Below are 18844 nucleotides of genomic sequence, written 5' to 3' on the forward strand. Positions count from 1 at the left end.
TTTGCGTATGCCGAGAGGAGCTGGAGTGTCACTTGTGATAAAAAAAGAAACCTCATTTAAAGAATAAGGTAACGACTACAGTGGATACATTTAATTTCATATTGATTATACTTGTTTGCACCTACGTTTCTTCATTCAATTAGTTGCACTACTTAGCCTACAAGCTAAGCTAACGTTAGCGCTGACATTTCTATCTTTAAATGATTGAAGCTAATTTGATCATTAAAATATGTTCTATTTAAAAATATTCTTTAAATTAAGTTGCGTTTTAGGATGCAGATGTGTTTTGCATATATTTTGGATGCAGCACCAAAGCTTCACCAACTAAAAGCATGTCGTGCTACAAAATGTTAAGCTTCTAACAAATGATCATATCTGTTGGTCGCATGAATAGAACCGGTTAGCTAAAACGGTACCATCACAGCAATGTAATTTATTATAAGATATAACCATCACAATCTATCGCTGCAAAACCGTACCCATATTTTTCTTTAAGCAATTTTAACCCCTTTTAACTGTTCACTTATGTAACCGCATGACATATGTATATGTGGTTAAACAATGTTTTTTTTAAAAATAAATGTACATACATTACAAAGTGAAGTAATGCAGCGATCAAACCTGCGCTAAATCCATGACATGAGCTGACTTGCCGTTTCTTTTCTCCAGGATGGTGACTGACGTCCAGCTGGCCATCTTTGCCAACATGCTTGGCGTGTCATTATTCCTGCTGGTTGTGCTCTACCATTATGTTGCTGTGAATAACCCCAAGAAGCAGGAGTAGGTTTCACTACAATGACCTGGGAAGTGAGTGTATTTCTATTTAACTTTTTTTTGGGTGTAAGACACACTTTCATTATGGTGTCAACTGATTTAACTGTTTTTTTTTATTGCATTCCATAAAGTGGGAAGAGTGCAATGAAATCTCTTAATAACGCACATTGTTTTTCTTCTTCTCAGGTCAGGTAGTTGGAGTCATAATCTTCCCCTGTAGAAGATGAAGTTCTGTTGCACCATGCCTTTTTATTTCTATTAAAAATGTTTGAATTCAATTAGTCATGGTCCGTCTTTTTCCACGCCTCCTTTCTTAAATATTCAGCTTTATTTCAAATAGTTAAATCACTCAACCTCATATGAATGAGGGCCACCAGAGGGGAAAATTAACAGAAATATCAGGGCTAAAATATGAAACCATGTTGAACTTTAAGTGATTTGATTATACATGGAAAATAAAATTCTTTAAAAAGTTAAAGCGGATATAGCTATTAATTTGGCAGCTATGACTGATTCTAGGAACTTAAAGAGTACTATATGTTTAGAGATCCTTACATATACAGATGTTTGAGTGTAATCTTATAAAATTCAAAAAGTAAAATTAGTGTAGATTTATTACACTAATTCCACTCAACTTTCCATTAGTTTATGCATGCTGCACTGCATATAGCTAGCCAGATTCTGAAGCAATAGCCTGTTGTGGCTTTGCTGCTACATGATTTTTTTCAGGACAAAAACAAAAATCTGAAGTTTTCCCCATTCTTCATGACTAACACTTTGTATTAAAATTTCTCTTGCTCTTATAATATTTCCTAAGAAACTTCAACTTATTTCATTTGCGATAAGCTGTAATGAGCAACACGACATTCATGTGTATATGGAACCCAACAGTGAGAAACTCTGGAGATGATATGTATATAAAAGTCGCACGACCCAATGTTTATTAAAAGGACCATTGCTACAAAACAAGTTCACACGAGGGAAATATCATTTTACAAACACCACAACAAAACACACATTGCTCAATACAGTCCATTTCATAACAGTTGTCAATTTCGTTCATGTTTTAAAAAATGATACTTAAAAAGGTGCTGTTGTGCTCAGTTTTGAAAGAAAAAAAAAAAAAAATCAGCCATACAAGTTAAATAAACACGTAGCAATGCATAACTGTACAGGTCAGAGCATATTTAAACTTTGCTGGAAAGACAAAATAAGGCAAAGTATGAAATACAGGAATGGGAGCTGAAGGGTTAAAGGGATCTTTCAAGTTTTTTTTCTTGAGCAGCTTCAAAAAATCTGAAGGGGCATAATTTATGCCACAGATGCTGTTAAGAGTCACGAGGAAAAGGCACTTAATCCTCAGTTGCTCAGTGATTGTAATGCACACTTGTTAATGCTGCTCAGCTACTGGAAAAGGTCAAAACAGTTGTATTGCACATTAAACACCATAGAAAAAGACGCTCTCACTTCTTAGTCTAAATGTTGGTAATTGTTTTTTTTTTAAACAGGAATGTAGGCTCGCAGTTGGCAAAAAAAAAAAAAAATACTGTACTTTAATTGCAAGTTGGTGGAGTTTCCACACAGGGTCACTGTCTCACACGTTCATCACCTCTGGCACGGCACAACCAGCCTCTCCTCAGCCTTTACAGGAAAAGACTTGTGAGGTTTAAAATGTATATGCCCTTTTCAACTTTTTTTTTAAACCTGAATCTCAATATGCAGCTTCTCACCTTTTCTCCAGTTTCATCCATCTCTGCTGTAGTCTCTGTGATAGCTTCTGTTATGTTGTCTGGACTGTTGTCTCCGTTCTTCACCAGCAGCGTTGCAGAGGCCAGCTGGATGCCGCTGCCATCTTTCTTTGATAAACCTGTACAGCCAGAAAACCAATATTTTCATCTACCATTTGACTGAGGGATTAAAAACATCAATACAAAGTCTTGCAAAGTATCCATACCCATTAAACCTTTTCACCACATAATATATTTTAGTGATTTGTAGGGATTACATGAGGAAATTCATGAAAGTAAAAGGAAGAAAGGGCTTACAGGAGCAGTAGTCCAGGGCCACCACTTTTGGGGGGCGGCCCCAAAAATATTTTTTATGTGTACTGTGCATGTTCACACTGAAGTCATGGGCTCATTTTGCATGTGGTGTTTTATTAAAATTTTGTTGGATTATTAACTGAAAGTAACACTCAAATATATATAAAAAATCATCTTTTTGGGACCAACATGGAGCCACCTGCCACATGTTTAAACCAGCCATCCATCAATTAATACCTGCAAATATGTAGACCTACTTATTAGTGTTCTGTTCTGCAATTCAAATGAGTAACTTTTTTTTGTTAGTTTTTTTTAAATTACGCCACCAAAACTGGCTTAATCAGAGGCCCTTAATCTTCTAAATCTGGCCCTGTTTACCAACTTTGCATACCCAGAGACTGGAGTTGGGACTTTTTTTTGGGCAAAATATCTCAAGCCCATTCAGACTAAACACTTCTGTAAGACACTTCCATCTTCAGAATTAGAAATTTACCTTTAGGCAAATGAAAGCAATTTGGATAATAATAAAAAAAATAAAAAATTTAAAAAGTGGGCATACATGCCTGTTATGGTCATATGTCGGTGGATCCCAGGAGGTTTGAACAGCTTAAACACTGTGAGGGAAGTGGACACCTCCTTGTCCCCAGACATGGTGGGTGATGTATTAAGGAGTGGGAAAGTAACTTCAGCCGACACAGTTCGACGAATCGGGATGCGGCTTCCATGCGGCTGAGTCTCACACCTATGCAGGCGAGAGAGAAATTACAAAAAAAAGAGCATATATATATATATATATATATATATATATATTTTTTTTTTTAAGCTGACAAATCTCCACGTAAATTCTTCGTGGCTGAAAATCCCAATTTACAAAAAGGTTGGACTTACTTGCTGAATTTGATGGATGACAGGATGTGTTCAGGCCCCAAGGCTTTAAATTTCTGTGACAGATTGACACATTAAGATGTCATAAATCGAGTCTGGAACCTCACGCTGCAAGTAGTTTTTTTTTTTTTTTACAGTTCCTCCTCACTTTGAGGGTCTACATAAGCTAACCTCTCTACAGGTGTCTGCTGGGTGATGAGAGCCCGCAAAGCTTCGGCGGCCTCGGCCCGGCCGCCCGGCGCGTGTGTGCAGAGGCATTCTGGGCCAGCTACTTGAACTGGCTCCATAAAGCTTAAAATCTGAGCAGCTGACACCTGTCAACAACAGGAAGGGACATGAATACATAGACATCTTCTGCACAACATTTAAAAAAAAACATGTTAAATCTCTACAGCTATTAGCACAATAACTCACAGCTAGCTTATTTTATTATTCTACAATAAAAGAGATCAGAGGACTCAACACATTTGCTTCATAGGGAGACTTGTTTTTTATTCCAGAAGTCAAACAGTAAGGTGGTAAAAGACAGCAGCACAATCAAGATATTAACCAATCATTACAAGGACAAAGCACACATCTGTTTGGCGAAGGAGGTTAGCACCACATTGAGGAAAATGTCACGATTCTCACAGAGAGTATAAAGCATAAACATCTAAGTAACTAAGCTGCTTTCCTCGTTTCAAATAAAAAGGCGGATGCACGTTAATGTAGAACCAAGTCAAACAAAAACATAAAAATTCACAGTGAGTAGAATAAGACTACAGTATGCTAATCCCGTTCGTTACTCGCCGCACCGAACGTCTCTCCCCACTTGGTTGAACACTAGAAAATGGCTACATGAAAATAATCAGCTTAGAGATTTCAAGGGAGCATTAAATGAGACTTTTGTTCGTTCCCCAAACACCAACTTGATTCTAGGTGTTTGCTTCATTTGCTCTTCAAAAGCTGAAACTTTGCTTCAAGCCATTTACAGATGAGGATTAAAATTGGTATAATATGTTACCATAATTTATACAGGCTCTGGATTCACTCATTGTAAATGTGTGTAAAAAGCTTTAACATAAATAACTATTTTATTGCAGTAGTGTAACATTACAAAGAAAAGGGTAGAGAAATACAACTTTTAATTGTAGTAAATATATTCAATTGAGGAAAAATATCCCAAAATAAGAAACAACTGCTTTTGACAACAAAAAAATCCAACCGCAACATTGTTGGGATATTTATGTAAACAAACCAACATTTATATTTTACTTTTTTACGTTGATTACAGATTGTAGTAACTCCTGTGTAGTAATTACTTCCTGTGTCTCTGTCTTATTTTTGGTTCTGCAAGTCTCCGTAGCAACTGCTGGGTATGGTAGAGATCCTGTAATCCTGTGGGCCTGTTTGTCTTCCAAAGCCCCTGGTATCGTGACTGTTTTAAGTTAAATGTATATGAAAAAGTAAAAAAAAAAAAAAGTTATATCTTAAAATGGGATTTTATTTCTCCTCCCGCTGAATAAATAAACTCAAATTAAAAGTCAGCTTTTCCTAGAACCTTCATTGTAACATCGTGTGCTGCCCATCCTTCCATTTCACGTTAAGTTGTACCATAAAAACTCTGAAAAGAAGTTACCAGAAATATGAACAGAGCTTTTCAAACAGTTTATAACAAAGCAAGGCACGCAAGAACTACAGTGGCTCACAGCACAGGACCAGATGGCAGCTACAGCAAAGCCAGGTCAGAAACTACTTTGATCCAAATCAACCCATCGATGTTTCTGCTAATAAATCCTTCTAATATCACAGGTACTCCACCTTGGCACCAACTAAAACACACACCGCCTCTAGGTACTAGGAGGACGAGACGTAAAACCAAAGTGCAGACGATCACTGTATTTATTCCACAACTGAAAAAAGACGTTTATATATATGTAAAAAAATTTTTTGAAAATGGTCATCGCTTATGATTTTTCTAGCTGCTAAAAATATAGAAACGTTAACCAGTGGCGGTGTATGGTGTCCTGTTAAAACTAAAAAAACATTGAAAAGGCTTGAATAAATAATGACCTATATATTTTATTTACAACTAATACTGACATCTTATAGTAAATATGTGAAACTTGATTTTTTTTCTTTGTTTTTTTAATTACTGAATGTTGGCATCCCTTGCTTACTTTCAAGCAATTGTATGATTGCACCACTTATGAGGATTTCAGCCAGTGATGGTCTGGATGAGGATTTTGGCATTAGGCTACTCAGTGAACATCATGTCACGACCCGTTTGGGCCCGACACTGGAATGATACAGCTTTGAGATTAATAGAAAAACAAATAATTACTGAACTGCATACACTTATAGATATAGACATATATATTTTTAAATTTTAAATTTTTAAATCAAATTCAGATAAAATAGAGCCTCGAGAGAATCCTAAAGTCTACTATAAACCAATTGCAAATGACTGTTAGGAGGCAGCCTGCACTTGTTTAACATATAAATAAGAACTAAAACAACAGGAAAAGTTCAGTCTAATAGAAAAATAATAATGCTACAGTTATAAGTGCAACATGGGAACATCTCTGTTCTCTGAGTGGTAATGAGGAACTCCCTTTAAAATCCAACATAAAGAGAATAGAAACCGGTAGATTAGCTCTTAAAAATGTAAATTACATAAATTTTTTGTAGCTTATTACTTGTTTATAAAGTGAATATTACCATAATATAATTTCAACATTTACATTTACTGACAAAGGGACAAAAAGAAAAAAGTTAAGCACCACGACAAGCACCCCAAAGGAGTGGTCCAATTTAGACATAATTTGGTACCCATGGAGACCAGGTACAGGTTATGTCAAGAATTTAATTAGCAATGAAAGGTTTAAAGAAGTTACATCTTCAAAACGACATAAACTTCCCACCATACCATTCCTACTGTTCCAAATCCTTTTAATGTAATCCATCCTTACAACAAAGGAGTTTTTTTTAGAACACTGCGACAACAGTTACTCTTATTTAGGTAAAGCGCCAGTTTTAAAAAGAACTATTGGCAAACTACATGCAGGTAGCCCAGCTAACCATTCAGCTAACAGCTTGTCACACTGCCAGTGTTGCTCTTAAAAGACAAAAGGAAAAAAAACAACTTTTCTACAATAAGCTAAAGCAACTTCATGACTAAGGTACTACTGAATTTAAATGTTTATGTAATCACCACTGTAGCCAACTATACTTGTCTGTAAGTTGCAACCTGTGGCTTATATTCAAGTACAGCTTATATTTGTGTACATTTTTTTTCTTTTCAAAGTTATATTCAGGTGCCCTCAATAGTCTGGAAATTACAGTACTGATGAGCATAATGTTAAAAAAATGTCTAATGACTTAGAAACATGCTGACATGTCAAGCTGATAAATCAACACAAAAACAACCACATTTATGGAGCAATTTTTTTTAGATATTTATCCTTCAGAAATGGGGGAAAAAAAATTGTTTTTTTAATTTTATTTTTCTGAAGGTAATCATATATTTTACCTCCTGTAAACCGAACATGTGATCTTTGTAAAAGAAAGCACTGAAAACACCTTCTCTCATTGTTTTGACCTTCATGTACTCTTACATCTACCTGTAAAGTTCTACACTTTGTGCCCGTTTTTGCTCCTTGAAAGTCAAAGCATCTCTGATCTGCATGTGGACCCAAACCACATCTAAACCAGACCGTTCCTTCAGGGTGTTTAACATTGTTTTAGTCAGTGAGTGTATATGCACTGTTGACATTCCAAATCTTCCACAACGGAATGCAGTCTGCACTGATGTGCCTACAAAACTAGCACCGTCGATGTTTTAGCACGCAGAAGCACACACACACACACACACAAAGTTTTTATACAGAACTTGACACTTTTTTTATGATTTGTCATTCACACACAAACACACACTCAGTCTCACTGGGTGGGGTAGGTCAGATTTAGTCCGAGTTCGGCCCCGTTGGGGAGCTGGTGGCAGGCGGCAGGCTCTGGAGGAGCAGCGGGCTCAGCTTGGACAGCAAGCCGGGTCGAGGCAAAGCCTGGAGGGAGGGGAGCAAAGTGGACAGGCAGGGGGGCTGAAGGGTGTACAGACCTGTTATATTGACCGGAGTGGGTAGAGGACAAGAACCTGTCGCGCACACCGAGGAAGAGGAGGAGGACGACGACGAGGAAGGGGGCGAGCGAGGGTGGCGGGGCTGTTTGTGGCTGTTGCTGGGAGATCGGAGAACAGAACGACTGTGGGAGGAACGTTTCTTCTCCTGAGGCTTAGAGTCTGAAGAGAGAGGAAGAGAGAGACACACACGTACACCCGGCTCAGAAACATGCAGGGAACTGTGCTCACACACACACAGAGGTAAAATGGTTTCCAAGTTTTCTACTTGAGGAGGGGTGAACGGGGGCCATTGTGATGATGGAAAAGAAAGAGGTGAGATGAAATCTGGATAATCACAAGAACAGGGTTTCTGTGGGTTTCATCAACTCAAATTTAAGGCCTTGTTAAGACAATTATGAGTCAAATTTACCACAACAAAAATTTACAAAAGAAAACTGCATATTCTGTCTTGTAGTAGTGCCAAGGTTTTTTTCACAAAATGCATGTAACATCATAAGGGTTGTCCAGCGTCATCCAGCCAACTGTCAATAAATTCACCACTTTCAAATAACAGACACAAAAGAAGCTAGCTTGCTAGCTAAAAAGGGGTACATTAACAGCTGGTCAACAGTAGCATCAACTGCCTAAAGTCAGAACAGAATGACAACGTCTGCATTGAACTAAGATGTTTGCTTTGAGAGAAAAGACCATCGAGAAAAATAAACTACCTTGATTATATGATATTAAATAGTCCTGCCACAACAAAATTAAAGACTTGATAAATTTATTTAAGGCCAACTTACTTTTAAAAAAAAACAAATTTAAGAAATTTTAAAGCCTTTATTTTAGTTAAATGAATTTCAGATTTTTTAGGGTGCATTGAAACCCTGAATAAATATCTTCATTGTGATATTCAAAGATAAAGTTGCAGTTTTGTGTTCTAATTTGTTTGAATTTATGAAATAAAAGTATTTTGCGTAGGTAAGATTGGGGCTGTGAACTTGAGAAAGGGACTCTTGAAAATAAGCATGTATGCTGATTTTAAATAAATCTGACTGTAAAGGTTTCCGAGACGCAGGAAAAAAAAAAGCAAAATAACTCTTTCTCCAAAGGGAATAATTAAATATCCTTACCCGCTTACAGAAACCAAAACTATGGAATGCCAACGCAACGATTTTTTTCTAAAACATATTTTCTTCCTCTCAATAATCCTGGATGAAGAAAAACAACATAATAACTGCAAAACCAAAAACAACATGAAGGAAAACATTTAAAATGACTCATTGAAGATTAATGTTGAGACTTTAAAATTAAAACACATCAACCAGAAATGAGCAGAAAACAAAAGGGATGAACACATGAGACGGAGTTTATGAGGTGAAATCCCCTCCAGTGACACGGCGACATCAACTTACCTTTGACAGGTCCGAGTGACCTGTTGCCTCCACGTCCACTGGCATGTGTGCTGTGGTGGTGTGTGTGAGGCCGGGGCAGTGGGGGGCAGCCAAAGGTGAAGCTCGGAGAGCTTTGGATTTTTGGAGAGGGAGTCTGGCTGCTGCTGCTCTGGCTGTTGTAGCGAACACGGCCATTCGAGTTTTCTGATGTTGACCCAGACAGAAAACTGCTGGAGATCGGGACAAACACACAAACCAGTTGGTCCAACTGTTATCCGGAAGCAGGGACGATAAAAAGTCTTACGGAGAGGACTCACTTGTTGAAACTTTTCGGGGGCGACGCCTTGCTGCCGTTGTTTTGTACTTTTGGGGGAGCGTGGATTTGTGTGTTGAGGCCTTTGGTGTTGCGGACGTGCTTGAGGATCCAGGCTCGGAGGTTGATGAGACAGGTGTGCTCGGACAGCACCAGGCGCGGCCACGGGTTGCACTCCGCCATATCCAGGGCAGAGACGGCCACGGCGCGGCCCACCTGGTGCACATCAGCAAGAGTTATGGAAAACCAAACAGCTATGAACAACAGCGCATTGGAAAAGTTTACCAGGAGTTTGTTCCATGTAAAATAAAAAATGTATATATATTATTATTTCATTTATTTCTAATATTACATAAAAGAAACTTGAGTGGTTACAAAATGTAGCAATTTTTATCCAGTTAATCTATTAATAGAATTATTCCAGAATAATGAATGACTAAAATAATTGTTAGCTGCAGCCCTAATGCTTAGTGCTGCCCCAGTCTCAAATCTTTTGCAGCCTAAATTTAGCAGGTTTTTTTCCCCAATTTCTATCCCATTTTTAGCTCCATCCATCTTCCCATCTATCATTCCCACAGCCTAATGTTGCCACCACTATGTTTTCTTGTGAGCATGGTGTACTAGTGTGATTTGGATCATTAGTTTTTGCCATAATGAACCAAAAAGTTCACCTTTGATCTCATGTGAACAGAGCATCTCCCTTCACATAGCTGCGGCCCGAGGCAAGCTGCCCATATGACTTTACGGTTTTGTTTCAACAAAATTTACAGTGTAAATGATACATTTACTCTGTAATATCTTTGTAAATGTATCATTTACAATATTAAATTACACACCTGCATACTAATTAGATAACTTCTGTAGGAAAGTGGTTACAAGGCATTTAAATAAGGGGCATCACGGTTAAAGAAGGCTAAGTATGCATGTCACATGCACAGTTTTGAAATGGAGGCTTATTTTCAATGGAATACGTTGAAGTTGAAGTTATTAATACTTTTGCGATGTTTCTTCCTACCTGCTCAAATATCTCTGGAGTGTATTTGGGAGGAAACGATGAGGGTGGAGGCGGGGTCGCCCGGCCGTTGTCGTGGCAGGCGGGTGGCATGGAGTTCATGGTTTTTCCTGTGTTATAGTTGCACTCTAAAGTATAACTGATGAGCAGCAAAAAGAGAGAGAAGTGATCAACACCATGTCTGTTAAAAGAAATACATCAGCAGCTTTCTGCAGGTTGATTTCAGCAAGACTTCCATAAAGCTAATTATCGCCACTCAACTAAAAATGGCTGTTCCATCTACAGTAATGGTGAACATAAAAGAGTTGCACTGATACATTTGAGGAAGAGTAACCTGTGAAGCACTCCTATTGCCTTGTGGACAGCCACACGACCGCTGCCTTCCTTAGACTGACCATCTCGCTTGTCCCGCGCGTACATATTTTTTTCAGAGAAGTTACAGCCCAGGAAGTCAAAGTGGGCTGAGTTGATGGCGATCAGCCTGGGATACAGCAAGTTCTCCACCTGCAGAGAAAGAATCAATGAAGGGGATATAAAGCACAGGCTTATTTGATATAAAATATAATTTTATTTTTTTGACAAAAATACAAATGGACAATGATCCTCCTACCTGCTGGTTCTCGTCAGGCAGGTTATTTCCATACATGAAGCATCCCCGTTTGGAGGCATGGCCGTGTAAGTCCACGTAATACGCCACGCCTCCCTCCTGTGGCGGCACCGATTCGCTTTGCTCCACCTGCGGATCTGCTTGGTCCCCGGTTCCGGACGCCACCTTCTCCACGGACTCGGCGGAGCAGTTCTGGTCCCCTTTCCCCAATTCTGTAGGGTTCCAGCTGTTCTCCTCCGTCACCATGGGAACCTCGGCCGGCGGGGGAGAGCTCCCGCCTTTCTCCGCGTTCCGCTGGTTTAAGCTGATCTCCAGCGGCGTCAGGGGAGGGGACTGGTGCTGGTTTGTCAGCTTGTTGTTCAGAGGAGTGGGCTGCGTCTGGAGCGTGCCTATGCTGTGTGCGGTTGGTTGTGTGGTGTGTAAGCGGTTGTGTGTGTGGTGGTACAGCAGTAAAGCTTTAGCTGCATAGATGGAAGGGTGGAGTTCAGGGTTGGGGTTCAGGTACTGTCTGTTTAGGTTCACTCCTCTGGAGTCAGTTCTGTGGAGGGAAAGGAGAAAAAAAAAAACATTAATGCCTTGCAAAAGTATTCACAACCACACACCGTCAAAGTTGATGAGAAATTGATGGAACTAAATAAACAGCCCGAAACAGTCAGCCAGAACTGGTTTCACACCGTTTAGATCAAAACATATTTGTTTGTCGAGTGGCCTAATCAAAGTTCAGGCTTAAATACAATTAAGAAACTATGCCGAAACTGAAGTTAAAAATTGTGAAGAATGGGGAATGAAATTCTGTCTCCAGCTGGGCAAAGTTGGTGGAAATGTATCCAAAGAGTTGGTGATGTTACTAAACACTGCAGAGACACAAAATCTTATTAGGTGTTTTTGGTCCAGTTTCTAGTTAAAATATCTTAGCACACTTGAAATAAAGCAAAACTAACGTACACATAACTTTGCAGAACGACATCAGAGCTTGTTTTAAGTCAGTAGTTCTTTAATATCAATGGATAAGTACTAGTTCCACTGGCAGAAAGTTATAGGTGGGAGAGTCTGCCAGTGGAACTAGTACTTTTCATCAAAATTAAGGAACTACTGACTAAAAATAAGCTAAAAGATCATGTTAAAAAGGTACTTGTAAGTTAATTTGATCCAATTTCAAGATATCTGCAGTAGAAAGCAGACCAAATATTCTTGGTAAGATTTTGTCTTTTTACAGTGAAGAAAATGGTGGTTCTAGAATGTATTAATTCAGATCAAACTAATCATAGAAGAATGTCAAACTTTTTGTAAAACCTCTTGCAAAACAAAGCCCTAGTTTGTGTTGGTCTATCACAAAAAAAAAACTCCATTGAGGTTTGTGGTTGTAATGTGGCAAAATGTGAAGAAGTTCCCAGGACACAAATGCATTTGATGAATCATCACCTGTAGTGTCCTCGGACCACGCCGTCTGGGTTCAGCATGGGAATGAGCTTGAACACGAACATGCTGCGCAGCGTGTGCGCACGCGGGTCGTCTCGTCGCAAAATGAAGTTGAGGAAACCGTTGAACACGAACGAGGACGGCGTTTCTCCGGGGTGGACGCGGCTGCTGAGGAAAAACACCTGCAGAAGCAAACCACCAGGCCGGGATGAGCTCCGCTCCTGTTGCAAGTACACACCAGACCAGAGCTGTGGCGCTCTAATTGAAGCTGAAAACATTACCCTCTTGTCTGGGAAGCGATGTGGTCGCGGGGTGTTGGTGTCAGGAAACAGTTTGGGTAGACGGGTTTCTCTCTCATCCCACATGCCGGCGCAGTTGGTCACAGTGAGGAGGTCCACCCTGTTGCCGTCTAGAGAGTTGCACAGCAATTCCCTGTGATAGTATATAGTGTCCGGTGCGCTGAAAACAAGACAAAAGAACAAAAGAAATTGGTGTCAAACTTTTTTGGAGCAAAAATGTTAATTAGTGCTGTTATAATTTTTAAGATATAACAAAAAAAAAATTTCTTGATGTCACCAGAGATCAAGCTATCCTCCACCCCCCATATTAACAAAAAACTAAATAAGGGCTGCAACTAATGATTATTCTAGTAAACAATTAATTTAATCTATTGATTATTCTGACAATTAATCGGGTAAAAAAATTGGCACATTGGCAATATCTTGCATTTTTTTTTTAAAATGACATTTTTTGGAGTTTGTATATTCCAGTTAATAATTAATCAATTACTAAATTAGTTGACGATTATTTCAATAATTCTATTCATTGCAATTCATCTGACTAATCGTTTCAGCCCTAAACAAAATTGATATTAATTCATTTTGCTCTGTTTGTGCAGCTAAAATTTTCGAAGCTCAAGTTAGCTGTTTTGGCAAACGTCTAACTTGAGCTTGGTGACCTTTGATGACCTCTGGAAACATTTATTAATATCTTTAAAATAACAGCATCACAAACAAAACTTTTTTTCTTTGATTCAAAGAAGGCGGAGGTGAGAAGGGGTAGTAGTGACTTCAGGCGTTCCCCGTTCATCTTCACCTGCTCGGACTGAGCTGAGCAGCATTGGGGTAGCTCTCGTCCAGCTGCTGCAGCATCTCCTGGCATTCGCTGTACGAGAACGGGTAGCAGAAGGAGAAGTAGGTGGTTGTTCCTCGCACATCCAACAGCCGGTGAGTGAAAGACAGAATGAACTGGTTGTTTACAGTCTGCGAGGGAGCGAAAGAGAGAGACAGAGAGGCGTATTTTTTAACAGGATAATAATAGGCCGACTGCCTCTTTCCTAGATTGTCACACCGACAGCCTCAGAGAAGGACGCGGCTGGTGCGCTCATACCTCCACTGTGGGTCTGTCCCGGATTCTCTCCCAGCGGTTCTTGACCGGTGGGGTGCGAACGAAGGGAGCCATGCCCTGGCTGTAAAGCTTCCGCTGATTGTTCATGTTCATCACGTTGATCTTCAGCAGTCTCCCGGGCACGGTGCCGCGCACGCTGAAGTAAAACCACGATCTGGAAACGTCATAAACGTCAAGACAGCAAGTCGCCACACGACGACGATGACGCATTTTTATTGACGACAGTTCACCTGTTTCCATTCTCATACTCTGTGCCAGCACAGTCTGGCTGGGTCCACACGTTGAACTCATAGTCGGGGGTGAGGTGCAGCCCTGAGGGGGAACTTCCAACTTGGGCTCCGTCAGACACAGGGCTTGAGTTGCCCTTCTCTATTTTCTCCACTCGGGCCAGGTTCCCAGAGTCAAACTTGGAGCTAAACACGATGTTCCCAAAGCGGACCTCCATGCCTATGAACACAGTTCTCTTTCTGCACTCAGGCCGATTATTAAGTGCCAGTCAGATATCTGACACTGATAACCTATAAAAAAATAAAGAAATAAATAAAAAACTGGGTGCAAAACATGCCACGTTTCCTAGATTTCACAACAATTCAACTTTAGATTCTTAACAGCATTTCTGTGACTGAATGCTCCTCCTGCTAAATTATTGGTATGAGTGTTACAAATGTGGTTGATTACGCTATATATAGAAAAACAATAACACACCAGTGCAAGATAAATTGAGGCAAGAGCTGGGCGATGAATTGATTTTATCAATCCCTTTTCTCTTTTTGAGGATTACATTTTTTTTTTCACTAGTGCACTTTTTGGGTTTCCAGAGTGATGTTAACCCACCCAAAAACTGCCTTCTTGTTTCACAAGAATGTTTTACAGGTTCTATTTGTTTTGACTTTGAATTCAGGTCAACTCACAAAAGAAATTATATAAATAAAACCAGTTTTTGAAAGATATTTTGTCATTTGCTGCTGTAACATTTGCTGCTGTAAATTTATGACATGCAACAATGTTTTGTGCTACATAAAAACAATTTCACCCTTATGGTGGGCATTGTCGTGTTCCCCAAGTAGCATGAGTTGCTGTGACACAAAACAAAATTTAATTTTGAAGCTTTCACATGGCCTCCATATTCTCCATATCTCAATTTAAAAGAGTAATTGCGAGATGGGAGAGACAAACAAGTCCAACTAGTATTCAGAGAATCTGCTATTGGGCATTGGTTTCAGTGCAAACATTCTCAAACTCCAATCGTGAAGTGAGTTTCATAAGAGAAGTGGAAAGTACAACACTACACGCTAAAATATTCAACAAAATATAGTAAAGCGCTCTAGTCAGTCGGCACGTAACAGCGCCGCTCCGTGGCCGCTCAGAGAACTACAGCACTGTCTAGAACAAACAAGGTGCAGCCTATTCTTTAAACACGCGCACAAAACGTTTGCTGTCTCTTCAGCAATGGTTGCTTTGTTTTCAACTCTAACAACCCGAATAGAACTGTGTACATGACGATACAGCCACGGACGGCCTTGTTTAGGTTTAACAACATTAACAGCTGACTGACCGAGCAGAGAGTAAAGGGGGCGTCAAGCATAAGCCTTTAGAACACAAACGACGTGCCGTCCACATTATCTAAACAACTGTGTGAGCTTGCAACACAATAACGTTCCGAGCAGCAGTCGCCGTTAATGATATATTTCAGCTAGCAGGATTTCTCGAAGCTACCGAGGCTAACCTAGCAACCAAACTAGCAGCGACTGCTCGGGAAACATACACCATTTTCGCATAAATTGTTCCTTTCTGACCGCGCATTTTCTTCACAGTTATTCTCCAACGGATTCCATACGTGAATAAACAACGTGTTAGTCTCACCAGGCTATTTTCGGTCGATGTCCATTTTTGTTTTCACCGTCCGTTCTAACCCCTCAATACATCATTATCTGTGCTGCGTTCAGGTTTCTCCGGAGAAACTACAGCCTGCCTCGAATTTTCGGTGTCGCTGGAGGCTGGAGTCCTGATTGCCTAAAACGCTGCGTCTCCCCAAAATAATAATAATTTAAAAAAACACCCACAAACCTAATAAAATGCAGTCATTAGCAAAAATAAACACGCAATCGATATAAACAATCAATAAAACCGTAAATAAATTAAACGAGCGGACTTAAAAGTTTCAGTTCGCTTTAACTGAGGGTTAAAAATAAATGATCTTTTTGTGATTTAGGTGCCATGTGATTTGTCTTATATTGTGTGCTTAAGCTCGTAAACAAACACACTCGTTTCATTCAAGCCCAATATGAAAATAACGTACAATAATAGTACAAACAAATAAACAATGTAATCTGACCTTTTTTTTGTTACCTGCTGCGCTCAGTTTTCAAATTTGAAAAAACTTTTTGTAAGATATCGGAATGATTTGATTTTATAATTATTTAGTTTCGCTGATTAGTCCATTAAAAAACATTTAAAGAATGATTTTATGATGGTGTGTTTAATAAAGGTAAATGAACAGAAACACTTCCACCTAGTGCCCACAATTAGCCAATGCGTCTTCATCCACCGTTATACAAAATCAGGGGTCTTCACAAATCCCAACATCACACAGAAGAAAATGTATATATCCTATTTTTGCTAAAGTGTTTTTATTTTAAAAACAAGAAAAAACACAGAAATAAAAAAGCTTTTTTTTTTTTTTTAAATGACAACACTTCACCTACAGTAGATATTTATCAAACATTAGATCCGTTTAGTTAATCCATAAACTTTCTGAACTGCTGACAAGTTTTCTGCTCCTCTATTAAGGTTATTAAGAAGTCTAGTGACAAGCAGGCGATGTTAGCAGTTAGAAAAGGTGAAATGGAAACATGTTAGTCAAGTCAAGATTTATTTATATAGCACATCTACAACAACCTCTGCTGGCCAATCACATCACAGGTAGATAAATAATTAAAAAAATTTAATTAAATTAAGTTTGATAAAAATAAGTAAATTATGGAATTTTCAGAAAATACCAAAAGCTAATAATATGAATGAAAATCAAGACATACTTATTAAAAAACAAACAAGCAAACATTGCTGTCTATGTGTAACTGCACAAAGTTGTTAAATATAAAAAGTTCCCATCATCTACTTTTCTGATCACCATCCAGTAAGAAAAACGTGCTACAGTTCCTCTGATCTGCTTCATAACTCATAGTAACACCCCTGTAAGCTGGTTTTATTAGAGACTAAGAGAGGAAAATGATCCTTGATGTAACTCTAAATCTTTACCCGTTTGGTAAAGGATCTGTCGCTGCATGCGACTTCCATTTCATGCAAATCACATATTTGATTTACCTTTGCTTCCTGCTTGTTGTCGGGATGTAAAACAGTCTTTCAGAACTTTTTCTAGGATTTGGTAATTTATTCAGCACTCAGCCTTGCAGCAATTCAAAAGGAGATCGTCTTTTGTTTGCAGCTGTAATGAATTTAGATTTGTACCCATTTTTGTTTAATTCTGGATGTAAATGAATGTGACAATCAGATGCTCAATTTGACATCAGTTTGCTCAGGTAATGTAAGTAAGAAGTCTGTCAGTTCTTGTCTGGATTCTTGTAGGATCGACTCAGACTGTTGGTTGCATATTAAATTTAAAAAAAAATTAATTTGCAGACACAAATATGGAATATGGTTTCATTTCTGTTCTGAAGTGTGTTATTAACGGTTTGGCTAATATTTCAGCTTCCCTCTAAAGTCTTCAGATTTAATCCGGTCGTATTGTTTTGTGTTTTAGAAAATCACTTTATACTTTCTTCTGATCTCTGTTTACTTCTTTGGTTGATTTAAGACACAAATCAACCAACTCAAGCTGATTTTTCTTTGATCTGCACTTGTTGGTGATTAGTAGCTGAAAAACATATATATATATATATATATATATATTCAACTATTCATTAAATACATCAAAACTAAAACTTCCCACCCTTTTCAGCTGATTTATCCACTAACCATCACTGTGCATTTATTCAACTTTCTTACTTAAATACAAATCAAATAATGGTTTGATTTGAAGTTGAGATCATTCTTAAAAAAAGATTAATTAGAGAAAAAATACTTTTAGTGAACAGAAGTTGTTTCATGTGTTTTTTTCTCTCTCACATTTGCAGGTGTTACATTATACTGAAGGCCTCTTGGGCTGATGAGAAGTAGCAGCTTGAAATATGAGTGATAACCACTTTCAAGAGTTTAATCAGCGTATTATTAGACAGTTTAATAAATTATTTCCTAAAATAACAATACTCCTTTTGGACTAATTCTCTTCGGTTTAATATGCGATTTTCACCCACCGCACTGAGTTCACCTTTCTGAAAAAGGGAGTTTTAATTACTTTGCCAGGAATACAGTCCCATGGGGTCAAAGGTCAATTATGCCCATCTTCTTGGCTGTAATTCATCAAGTTACCTGTATTTGGCATGTGAACCTGCTTGCTTCAGAAATAAACACAGAACAATGTGGGTGATGGGTAATTTCTTCAAATATGCCTCTCTCAAGTGTTTGTCACTATGTATTGTAGTGTTTTTTAAAAGAAATCAATTTAATAACTAAATTCAGAAATTCAATTTCTGCTCCATGTTTGTCAATTTTGTCTTTTACATAATGGTTGAAACCAATTCTTTGGATGAATAGGAAATACGACCATTTATGTCCAGCGCATGAAAACAAGAACGAGACAAAAAAAAAAACAAAACTCAAACACGATGAGGTTTGCCATTACTTTAAGGATTCTGATGTCATGTTGATGATGCTCTACTTTTGGGGATTTCATAAATGTTATTGCACATCCAAAGAATATCTAAAGTGCAATAAATGACTAAAATGGAAACCCCCTCTTGCAAATTTATTTGAAGATACTTTGAGCTTCTTTTAGA

At 38.5% G+C, this 18844-nt stretch overlaps 2 protein-coding genes across 5 annotated transcripts; one reads left to right on the forward strand and one right to left on the reverse strand.

Moving 5' to 3' along the window:
* The first annotated feature begins 62 nt into the window (after positions 1-62).
* Positions 63-1052, forward strand: ost4 (oligosaccharyltransferase complex subunit 4 (non-catalytic)). The gene is made up of 3 exons (XM_008398254.2): positions 63-68; positions 670-807; positions 961-1052. Exon 2 carries the CDS (start codon positions 671-673, stop codon positions 782-784), a length of 114 nt encoding a protein of 37 aa, XP_008396476.1. The 5' UTR covers positions 63-68; position 670; the 3' UTR covers positions 785-807; positions 961-1052.
* Positions 1053-1686: 634 nt separating this feature from the next.
* agbl5 (AGBL carboxypeptidase 5) lies at positions 1687-15970 on the reverse strand. Of its 4 annotated transcripts, none has more exons than XM_017302304.2 (17): positions 15813-15970; positions 14180-14467; positions 13932-14103; positions 13638-13804; positions 12824-13001; positions 12546-12724; positions 11127-11661; positions 10851-11020; positions 10520-10655; positions 9509-9720; positions 9213-9418; positions 7798-7977; positions 3873-4015; positions 3705-3757; positions 3380-3558; positions 2505-2641; positions 1687-2415 (listed from the first exon to the last, which is right to left on the reverse strand). In XM_017302304.2, the coding sequence occupies exons 2-17, from the start codon at positions 14392-14394 to the stop codon at positions 2380-2382; spliced, it is 2898 nt and encodes a 965-aa protein (XP_017157793.1). In that variant the 5' UTR covers positions 14395-14467; positions 15813-15970; the 3' UTR covers positions 1687-2379. The 4 variants fall into 4 exon arrangements, with proteins under 4 accessions (XP_017157793.1, XP_008396474.1, XP_081458305.1 ...); XM_008398252.3 differs by having other exon boundaries at positions 9213-9421; XM_081602179.1 differs by having other exon boundaries at positions 3376-3558; positions 9213-9421.
* Between the last annotated feature and the right edge of the window lie 2874 nt (positions 15971-18844).

The sequence above is a fragment of the Poecilia reticulata genome, chromosome 21, assembly GCF_904066995.2.
Source record: "Poecilia reticulata chromosome 21, P_reticulata-male-v2, whole genome shotgun sequence".
Lineage (NCBI taxonomy): Eukaryota > Metazoa > Chordata > Actinopteri > Cyprinodontiformes > Poeciliidae > Poecilia > Poecilia reticulata.